Here is an 11,830-nt window from a genome sequence, read left to right as displayed (position 1 = left end):
TCGATCGTTACGAATAAGAGCAACGTATAGAGGATAGTACGTTAGGTCCTAAGATAAGGATACCTTACCTAGTTTAAACTAGCGAACGAGACGGAGGAGTAGATAGAGAAGAGGAGGGAGACTAAGGGAATGTAGACAAGGTAGTTATTAGGGCAGGCCTATAACACTAGTATATCCTCTATAAGGAAAGCGGGAAGGCAAATGACGGATAATAGATAGATAGATTTGTTATTACCCTATTCTAGGACCCTATCCGGCCTATATAGGTATATATCTATTATTATATATAAAGGGAAACCCGAATAGGTGAAAACCCTTCCCGCCCCTAACTTCTCCTTATCTAGATTAGCTTTCCCTCTAAACGTACGTAGTCTATATCACTACCCCGTTAGCCCCTACTCCTAGCCGGTCTCGTCGCGCTACGTCGTATCCTCTCTTCCTATACTACTCCTACTAGGCGGTACTATTCTAGCTAGCCCTTCTCTAGTATCTAGTTCGTAATACGCCGTAGGTCCTTAGCGTTATTAAGAAGTGCCCTAATCGTCCGGTTCCTCGCCTTTACTATCTACTCCCCCCTTCCTAGCGACTACCTCGGATAGACGAGGAGTACGTACCGTACGTTCTAGGAGCGATAGCCGTAGGGGTAGCTAGTATTCGTATATCCTAGAACCTTCCTCTATAATAGGTACCCCTAGAGGCCGATATGTTCGCTTCGTAGTTAGGTTACTATACTACTCTATACCCTCGTAAGGCGGTAGTAGATAAGCTTCGGGGGGTACTTAACCGCGGATTTTGTAGCTAACTATTCCTTAGGTTGTCCCGCTAGTTAAGGGCGTCTACTATGCCCTATTACCTAGAATAACGGATAATAGTAGTATAGGAGAGGAGAGGGGTTTTTACTACGAGCGGTTTTCCCTTCGTAAGACTAAAGTATATAGAATAGCTATATAGGCTAGGAGGTACTATAACAGCTTAATAAACAATATATATAACCTTATAAGTCTATATTTGTCCTTTAAGTCCGCTTCGTTAATTTTTCTTACGGTAATTAACTACCTTAAGATCTTATAACTACGGCTTAGTTAGGGAGTATATTGTACTAAAGTTATAAGCGATATAATGCTCGGACGTTACCTAATCTAGTTATGTTTCTATCGATTGTAGTAGACTTCGACATTAATCTACGTACATAGCCACGTCTTGTATGAGATTCTAATGCGAGTCCGAAGAGCTCGGGCCGGTTCGTGATCAGGTCGAAGATGAGATGGTGTTGATATGCCCCATAACATCCATGAATTTGGGCGAAACCGACTAACATGTCGGGCGACTGTCTTTGTCTAGTCAGCAAGAGACACTTTGTAATGCGGCATGTTGTCTCTTGCTTCATCGATCTATCAACTCAATCGGACCAGCCTGCCTGAGTTGGGGTTAGTACTATAGAGGCCATGTGGCTGCAGGGATCGATATGCAGGTACCGTGCGGTGACGTCTCTCTGCGTACTAGGCTCGTTCGCGCGTTTGGTGCAATGCTTGAGATCTGCAACCAGGCCAGTACCACATGTCTCCGGCATGTCAGCAGAACCGCCCTACCGACGACGTTCATCATCCACCCCACCGCCGACGGTGGGCCAGCGACACCGAGGCATTCCAGATCGCACCGACTTTGCCTGGAAGAAGAAAGAGACCGAGCTCGACGAAGCGTATGACGATCTGATAGCCCGCGATGCAACCATCAGTGCCCTAAACGAGGATTGTCGAAACGCATACAACCTTGCCAAGGAGCGAGGACGCGAGCTGGATTCAAAGGAGCAGTACATCAGCGAACTCCACGTCGAGCACGAACGCATACAGCAGGAGCTGTCTCTGTGCGCGACCAGACTTACTGCTGCAGAGGTAGCCGAGAAAGAAGAGAAGGAAGAGCATGCTAGAACTAGGGCCAAGAAGGAGGCAAAAGAGGAGGAGCATGCTAGAAGCATGCGGTCTCTGGAAGCCAAGATGAGGGAGCTTCTGAGATCAGGGGAGAAGAGGCAGCTGTCGATGATGGGCAATGCCCAGACTATGTTCGAGTATGCGCCGCAGGAGCCATGGGAAGAGGATGGGTTGGAAGAAGGTGACAGACGCCACAGTTCGCAGTCTTCCCAGTCGGGTACCGACGAAGTCCAGTCTAGCGAGCTTGTTTCGCAAGCCATGTCAAAGCATCAAGAAGGCAGACCTCGAGGAGGACACTCTTCCAAACGTAGGAGTTCTGTGTCAGGTCATCACCGCAGCAAGGTCTATTCTGCTGACCACGAATGCGTTGAGCAGCCGTGCTACAGGTCCGTTGGTACCGATCCAGAGCCAGTCGAAGATCGTATTGCGGAGCACAGAATCCAGAAGCAGATCTTCTACAAATCAATTGGCACCGATCCAGACATAATCCAAGATCATCCAACGGAGCATGGACTCGTTGAGCGGCCTTGCTACATGTCGATCGGTACCGATCCAGATCCAATTCAATATCATGTCACACGGCCGGAGACCATGGCTTTCCGATGTCCGGGATCTTCGGAGCCTCTGGAGCATCTTCCTCAGTCGGCAAGCTGGAAGATACACCTCCTCAAGCTCACCGTCCTGCTGCTCAGCATCATCATCTGCATAGTCCTGACCCAGAGCATCAATGTCCCAGCAGTCCTGGTCTCAGCAGTCCACCTACATATCAAATCTCCTGAGCATCAGCACCCACGAAACTTAACCTCAACCTCAGCCGACCAGAAGCAGCAAGAACATTTAACACGCTGTCACGCGATCTCAGCGCTCTGCCAACTCTTCCCAGATCCCGAACACCAACCCTTCTACACCACAGCGCTGCAATCCTGGACCGAGATGAACACTTCTCGTACATACTGTCCTCGTCCTCCCGGGTGCTCTTGGACTTCCTCATTTTCCTCTTATACAACGACCACTGCCGTCGGAGCTGTGCAGCAGCACGGTACTGACGTCGTTGACGACCAGCAACGGCACCTTCAAGTCGCAACACGCCTTCAAGATATCTTCATGCTGATCTTCCCTGCGAATCCTGCTCCTCGTCATGCTCGTAATCTACATCGAAGTCGCCATCAAAGTCCAAGCCAGACGGGTCAGGCGAGCACTAAGTGGTGGTGGTATCCATCGTCTCCATCATCCTCGTCTGTTCCCGAGGTTAAGCTCGAGAACCAAGGAGGCAACTGTACGATCGTCCTCCGCGCGCTGGAAGATGCAGTTGGTGGCGCAGCGTACCTCGATCAACCCAGGGCGAAAGGTGCAAGAGACTTGCAGGATGGCCTAGGGCGAATTTGTCGAAGCTTCGGAAAGCGTGCTGAAGGACCCGACGATGAGTTCTCGAGCGAACATCGAAGGGACTGCAGAGATCTGGGATGTGAAGGAAGCGGAAGATAGAACGCTCAGAGCTCGAGCGCTAGTGGGGAGTATGAGGAGGAGTACAGAGGTCTGTTGGCAGGCTGGTGAGTGGGATGGTGCCGTCGCTCCCCGAAAAGACGAGGTCATGTATGCAGAGTGTACTGTGTGTGGAGCCAGGTGTGGTAGGAATGACATGTACAAGGAGAGCGACTGCAGATGCAACCCCACTCTGATCTCCAAATGGATATGCTTGCTGAAGATCTGGACCAAGCTGGCTAGTTGAAGCAACATGGGTTTGGACCAAAAAGTCAGAAAAGCGGTCGAGAACGCTTTAGGCGGCAAGCCGCCTGCCTCTGTCGTGTACGACACATGATTCACGGACAGATGCTGTGCAGTATCCAATTTCTTGAAAGTATGTGGACGACCAGTCCCCTGGTCCGACGGCACGTGATGATACGCATCTAGGTGTATGCATCCCGTAGCCGTTTGATGAGACTCCGGTATCTTCCTGTGACAGATGTAGTGCATTGCTTGCCGGATATAGGTATGAATAGGAAAACAAGCCGAAATGTTCAGAGTTCTGTATCAGATCAGCAGTTCTCAAAAAGTACGTTATATACCAGCCTCCTCTGTCCTAATACACTAGAAGGGAGTACGACCACAGTCCCATCAAGCGGGATAGGAGGTTACTATGACGGAGGCGGATCTTACTGTTAATTATCATAGCAAGAGTTTAGTAGGAAGAACAAACCAGAAACCTCAGAGCCGATTATGCGGCGGTTCTACCTAGCCATGTAGATGGAGGAATTACAACTGCTTCCTATGCTCGTGAAAGGATACTGTGGTCGGCGAGAGTGCGACCTGTCTTGTACGTCGACGATGTCGTGTTCGAAGGCGTTTTCTTTTGCTGACTAGTCCTATCTCTAACATCAGACCGCTGCAGGTATCCGGTGTCGTTTAGCAAGCTGAAAGACCGAGCCTACGAGGGTCTATTCTATCCCGCAAAAGGGCCAGGACAACTCGGACCCTGCCCCACCAAATTAGTTAGCAACTTGATCTTTACAGTCCCATTATCTCATTTTGACCTCACCGTCGTCAACCTCACAATGAAGCCTTGATATTAGCGGTATAGACCAATCTGAGGTGTAGCTATCCAGCGCAGCAATCAGGTTGTCCGGACACCTCACCGTTCTTGCGCGCTCGCTACTCGAATATGGCCCCCCTTACCAACCAGGACCGCAATCTCATTCAACACTGCCTTGACGACGATTGGAAGGGTCCTGAAGTAGTGAAGCTGTTACTAGGTGACAATAGAGGCACGCGGACTGCCATCTACAACCTGATCAAGAGATAGAAGGATACTAGCACCGTGATTCCTACGAAAGGTAGACGGCCGCGCGTGATTATGCCTGCTATAAGGGACTTCTTAGAGGGTGTATTGGCGGAGCGAAGCACATACTGGTGTGATGAGCTGCAGGTGATGCTAGCGGAGGAGTATGAGGTGTAGGTGTCGTGTAATACGATCGAGCGGTTGCTAGAGGATACGACCTTTACGAACAAGGTGTTGTCGAGGTTTGCTAAGCAGCGAGATCCTATCGTACGGTCGATGTTCGAAGGGCTCCTACATAGCTACTGGCCATATTAGTTGGTGTATATAGATGAGACATATTATAGTGATAAGGTCACTTACCGGCGCCGTAGATAGGCGCCTAGAGGCATGCCTACGTACGACAAACAGCACCTTTACTATAGTGAGCGATATAGCCTACTGCCGGCCTACACCCTCGACAGATACCTCCCTAACCCCCTTATTAAGCAGGGCAGTGTCAAGAAGCAGGACTTCATCGCGTGGTTAATAGTGGACGTGTTGCCGTAGTATGAGCCCTTTCTAGGCCGTCGCTCGGTAATAGTAATAGATAATTACGTAACGTACAACCGTGTCGAAATAGAAGAGATGTACTTCGAAGATAGTATTAGGCTACTCTTCCTACCGCCCTATTCGCCGGACTACAACTCTATCGAGAAGACCTTCCGCCTATTAAAGCTATAGATAAAGCGCTATTAGCGGCGGTGCCCTAGATACGGTGATGTTAGTTAGTATAAGAAGTTCGAGCTATTCTTAAAAGAAGTAGATAAAGGGTAGGCTAAGGGAACGGATCACGCGAGTCTCTTTCGTAGCTACTATACACTTAATCAGCCCTACGACTATATAGCGGACGACATAGACATACTATAAAGGTGTATAAGGGCGCAAAATAAAGCGACGAGTCGCCTCTATAACATAGGACAACGTGTATATACCTTACTATCGTAGTGTTACTACTTTCCTAAGGCGATGTTTTTCGCCTAAACTCTAGTATACTACGGCGGCTGTCGCCGTACTAAGCTTATAAGCCCGCTACGGAAAGTCTTAAAACAGCTACACAATATTACTATCTATAACGTATATTTTTATATATTTCTTTTTCCTAATGTCTAAAGTAGTATTATCGGTAGAGTCTATAAAAAGAATCGTATTAATCGGTATAGTACTTATGTCGTTGTTACAATTAGTATAAAAAATCCTACTAGCCCGAGCTACTAAGCTTCGTAGGCGAAGCTTAAAAGCTAGGCTAGCCGGGAACTTTATAGTCGACCTAATAACATTATAACTACTATACCAATTAACGCGATTCTTTTTTTATAATATACCGAAAGGCCTAGTTCGACGGTTAGGAAAGTATATATAATAAAGAAATGTACGTAAGTATATATTATAAAGGGTATAATATTAGGACTTTTCCCCGGCGCTAGTCTCGGCTACTTCTAAGTATCGGTCCGACTACGATACTACGGCTAGCTATACTTCGAGTATAGCCCTTAAAAACTACCTCTAGCTAGTAGCGATAGTAAGGTATATCTATAACACTATTAAAAATATACTTTATACGCCTTCTATATATTTCGATAATGCTTAATAACCTCCTATAAACCGCTTGTTTATATATATTATAGTTGTGATATACGAAGCCTAAACTTTATCAATATCGTCCTAAGCGTATATTGCCTATATAATCTTCCGTAGTACCCGAGTTAGTCGCTAAAGTCACTATTCTTATCATTAGAGTTAGTAATATTACCGTTCTCTTTACCGGTAAGGTATAATACTAACGTCTTTAATACTACCTTACGAACACTACGTTATAGTATTACCTCTACTAGGTGTTACTCGGTCTTGTTCTTTACTAGGTAAAGGTCCTAATAGTCCTCTACGAGCTTATCGCGAGCCTTACGGAATATAAGGTCTATATCGACCTTACGACGGCGTAACTAGTTCTAGAAGTATATAACCTACGAGCGGTCCTTTAATAGAGCCTTTAATAACGGCGGTATAGGTAAAGAGCGATCTACTATAACCGGCGGTATAGGAGCTTATAGTAGATATATAGATAGATAGATATTTCGCTAAGCTGTTGTAGTGCCCTTTAGCCTATATAGCTATACTATCTTGTTTTTGTATATATAGAGGGGAAACCGTATTAGTAAAAACCCCTCCTCCTTCCCGCCTATCTTTTCCTCCTCGTTATCGTCTTAAATTTCCCTTGTTAGGGGTACGCTAGTGTTATAGGCCTGCCCTAATGACTACCCTATCTACAACCCCCCTCGCTTCCGCCTCTTATCTATCTACTCCTCCGTCTCGCTCGCGAGGCTAAACTACTAGAGGTATCCCTACTATAGTATCTACCGAGAGATTCGGCGAATATTACCTTTGTCCCTAATAATTAACTTGTAGTCTCTCCTTCCCGCTTAGTACCTCTAATTTCCCCTGCCTCTCGCCTACTACGGGCATCGTAGTAGCATATATTCTAGGTTTTGCGATAGGTAGCTACACTAGTAGGCTAGGCTATAGATGTCTAGTACGCGTCTCCTAAATAGGTAGGCCCTTAATCTAATATATTCGGACCTAATTTGGATCGCTATACTTGCTTCGGCCCTTGTTAGGTCCCTATATAGCTAGTAATTGTGTCTCTAGAAGGCTCGGAGCGCTATCGGGCCTATTGTCTTAGGGGGCTTCCTTTTCCAGTCCTACTCCTATAGGTAGCTCGCTATCTACTCCGCTAGGTTTTAGGTCTTAGCCTTGCTCCCGCCGGCCTAGCGAGTCCTACGCTCCTCCTCCTTTCGTACTAGCTATTCGGTGCTTGTCTATACGGCCGTAAAGGTAGTAAGGTTATCCTCTTTTTAGCTTGTCCTATATCCTGCCCCTCTCCGGTAGCGGCTTTCTATCTTATTCTTTGCCTCCTAGATTGTGGTTTGTACTAGGTAACCTGTCGTCTTTACCGCGTATTGAATTCTTATTCCCCGGATGTACTGGCCGATTAGTAGTATTCCTATCTCTATTTCTACCGTACTTATTAACGTTGTCTTATATACGCCTAGTACCCTACGTAGGTTGCCTACCTATGTCCTATTTAGGGGTTGCTCTATCCGTTTCGGGATCGGCTTACCTACGCCTCCTGTTCCCTAAATCTATACCCCGTATAATATAGCTAGTCTAACGATTGCCTTATATATTACTCTTGCCTTATCGAATATTACTCCCTATATAGATGCCGTAAGCCTCTTTATCGAGGCTTTATTAACTTGCGCTCGACTCTAGGCTTTCTTAATCTATACATTCTAGCTTAGCTTCGGGTCGAGCTAGATCCCTAGTACTCGTAGCTCCGCTAATAGCTTAGTCTCGTAGCCTTAGATTCTTACCGCCGCCTTTATATTATAGTATATTCTCGCTTTACTAAAGTGTATAAGTTAGTACTTTTTAGGGGCGAACCGGGCACTATACTTCTTTACCCACTCCTCGCATTTCTTATGCCTATCTTTAAGGAGGCGACAGTTCTCTTCTGTCGAGTCTGACTAGGCTAGGATGTTTATATCGTCTACGAACCCCGATACTAAGGTTTACGGAGAGGTGAGTAGGGGGATTAGATCCGACATAAATATTAGAAATAGGATAGGGGAGAGAGTAGATCCCTAAGGTATTCTAGTCTCTACCTTTACCGGGTCGGACGTGTACCTTCCTAGGACTAGGTATGTCGTCCGTTCCTAGAGAAAGGAGAAGACGAACGACGTTACCTACTAGGGGATGCCTTTCTACTATAGGATATATATTAGCCTTTAGTATAAGACGTTGTCGAAGGCCCCTACGATGTCGAGGGATAGTAAGGACGCCGCTCGGTTCCTACCGTAGTGCTAGAGGGTCTGAATTTGCTCCGTAATTAGCTCTATTACTATTAGTGTCGATCGCTAGCTTCTTCCCCCTATCTATATTACTAGGAGTACGTAGTTATCCTCGGTAAGCTACGTAAGTCTCTAGGCTACTATCTTTTCTAGGACCTTTAGAAGTACTATTGGTCTATACGACTTGGGCTAAGTATAGTCTTCCTTCTATAGCTTACGTAGCACTACTGTTATAGACTCTCTATACGGCTTCGGGTAATACCCTAGCCGTAGGTACGCGGTAAATAGGTTTATAAGGCTCGGCGCGATCTCTTCTCTATACTCTTTTAGTAGTACGTTTAGTATCCTGTCTAGGCCTAGGGCTTTTCGTCCCTTTAGCTTACTTATGACTCCTATTACTATATTAGAGCTAACCGCCTAATCTATGTCTAGGGGTTCCGGGTATATACTCGGGTCGATGTCCGTAAGGTCTACCTCTACTTACGTCGAAAAGAAATAGTCGGCTAACGCTTTTGCCTTGCCCCGGGGCGTAGCCTAGGCAATCCCTTCGCGGTCTACGATTAGGGAGAAGTGAGGGGCTTATTGCTCTTTAGGTAGTCGTACCTATTTAGTAAGTCTCTATATCTGTTCCGGTTTTTCTATAACGAGCCCGATCGTCGCTCTCTAGTCCTATAGCTTATCGCGTCTTATCTATACCTTCTTCTCTTGTGTCGCGTGGCAGTATTGCTCCTACGTCTCTTAGGTGTGCTCCTTCGTCCACTGTCGCCTTGCCCTTCTAGCCTCCCTTACCTTCGTAGAGTATTTAGGGGTCTAGAAGGCCTTCTACTACGTTAAGGGCCGGAGTAACGGCGTGTATTGTTCCGCTACTTACTATATAACCGAGGTAATCTGTTCCGCTACTTGATCTAGCTAAGCTGTCGTCTCGAGTTCTCTATACTATAGTAGGTTCGCTATTAGGAAGCCTCTTATATCGTCCTAGCGTACCTTCTTCTAGTTACGGCGTAGTTCGTTTACTAGCTCCTCTATCGCCTTTACCCCTAGCGTCGTTTAGATAGGGATATAGTCTAAGGAGGCTTCTAGCGCGTAGTTCGGTCGGCATTAGACTAGTCTCTCTTTAAGTTCTCGTAATAGAAAGTATAGGTCGATCGTGCTTATACTAGTACGGGCCTTCTACGTCTCTGTTCCCTTTAGTATTACTAAGGCCATTCCGTAGCGTACGGTTATATCTAGTAGCTTCCCCCCTAGAAATGCGTACGGGGGAGTGAATTCGAGTCCCTACTATAGGTAGTAGAGGTTGAAGTCGCCGAGGAGTACTTACTTCGTGTCTTAGCTTAGGGTCCGCTCTAGGTAGGCGAGGGTTCCTAGTTCCCTACTCGTCCGACCCCGCGGTAGCGGGTTATAAACGTTATAGATCTAGATAGGGCCTTGTGTCGTATCGATTTAGATTGATGTTATGTCTCCTAGGTTGCCCTACTACGGTAGTATAACCTTCTACGACTCAAGGTCTATAGTCTTACTTACGTATATATATGTCCTCGGGATAACGCCTCGTTCGCCCGCGATTACGGTATAGTATCTCCGGTTATTATAAGTAGCTAGGAGTCCTACGTAGGGGTTGATCTATAGTTCCTATACCGTAATAACGTAGTGCCGTAGCGGGTCTAGCTCTTATAGAAAGTGGCGCTAGACCTTGTCCCTACTTTTGTTTATGTTATACTATACGGTAGTAATGTCGTCGTATAGTATTATTCGTTATCCGTAAGGTCTATTTCCGTACTAACCTACTATATCTCCTAAGCCTATATCTCGCTATCCGGCTAGCCCTAGGGCCGCTAGGGCGCCCTAAAGATTCGTATTTAGCCTAGTTCGTTAGTAGCCCGGTTAAGGTGTCGAGGCCTACCGGGAGGTAGATACGTTTACGGTTAGGTTCCCTTATTCGTCTCTTCTACCCTCTTCCTTTTGCTCGGCTCGAAGCCCTTATATACGGTAGGTCCCTCCTACTATCGTTAGGGGTACCTAGCTAGTATAGAGATCCTTACTTGTCTCGCTCGTTCTTATACTACTATTCTAGCCGGGTATTAGCTTAAATACGCTAGGTACCTTCTACCGTAGTATACGTACCTACTCTCCTTTTTTAGGCATTCCCTTCCCTAGTGTAGGCCTACGTAGTAAGGATACCTTAGGGTCTTCTCCCCGTATTTTAAGGCTATATAACCGTACTGTTAGCATTAGAAGTATTATAGTACCCTATAGCTACTCTAATAGATCTCCGTGTCTATTCTCTCGTAGTTCTAGAATAGCCTATTGTCTAATATCTAGTTAGCTTGTTCCGCTGTCTCTACCTAAATAATAAGCGATAAATACGTCTTTTCTCGGTCTACTATCTTATATAGCTATGCCGCCTTCGTTAGTCGTACTCCTAGGTAAGGAAGGAATCGTATTTAGTAAGCTAGCTACGAGATAAGGTAACAAGTCTTAACCGCGCTTTCCTACTTATCTAGTACTACCGTATAGCCTCGTTTCGAGAGGTTAGCCCGGAGCAAAAGCTTCCCTCTACGCCCTCCCTCCCTATTTGCTCCTTAAGCCAATATCTACCTCTATAGGCCTAAGCCCTTTAGTGCTCTCTATTGACCGATATACGTATCCGTCCTCTCGGGCTATATAGATAGTATTAGCCGTCGCTACTAGTATATACTACGCCCTAGGTTTTGACGCCCTTCGCGTTACCGTAGCCTATCTCTAGAAAGCGGCCGTCTATACCTCGTAGGTTTGCTCGGGGCATACACTACGCCGGGTAGCGTACTCCTTACGTTTCTACCTACTAACTAATATGAAGTTCCTTATTACCCTACCCTCGATCCTCCCCGATTATAGAACTAATCTACTTATATTATACGTCTTTTCCCCGTCCTAATAGCCGTCTTTTCCTTGCTTAGGCTATCGTCTTTTCCTCGTCGCAATCTACTATATTAGACTAGGTACGTTATGTAGCGGGATAGGTAGTACCTTAGGCAAAACCCTCGTTCCTATACCGGGTGTTTAATAGGCCCTTATAGGCTTCGTCGCGTGTCTACCTACCTACCGTATTGCCCGCTAGCAAACACTAGATCGTTTCGTAGTCCGCTCGACGCCGTTATATAGTCCGCTCAGTTGTTGTTCTATAGTCCGCTCGTCTAATATTCGTCGCTTAGCCCGCTCGGTTTACGGTCTCCGGAGGTGAAAATTCTATACTTATACTAGAG

The 11,830-nt window shown here is 46.3% G+C and overlaps 1 protein-coding gene across 1 annotated transcript; it reads left to right on the top strand.

Annotated features, from left to right (window-relative positions):
- Positions 1-1,568: 1,568 nt before the first annotated feature.
- Positions 1,569-3,413, top strand: CLAFUR5_14631 (uncharacterized protein; the record flags this gene model as incomplete). The annotated part of the gene is made up of 1 exon (XM_047913779.1): positions 1,569-3,413. One exon carries the CDS (start codon positions 1,569-1,571, stop codon positions 3,411-3,413), a length of 1,845 nt encoding a protein of 614 aa, XP_047769771.1.
- Positions 3,414-11,830: the final 8,417 nt, after the last annotated feature.

This window comes from Fulvia fulva, chromosome 14, assembly GCF_020509005.1.
Source record: "Fulvia fulva chromosome 14, complete sequence".
Classification (NCBI taxonomy): Eukaryota; Fungi; Ascomycota; class Dothideomycetes; order Mycosphaerellales; family Mycosphaerellaceae; genus Fulvia; species Fulvia fulva.
This window is presented reverse-complemented; position numbering and strand designations above follow the sequence as displayed.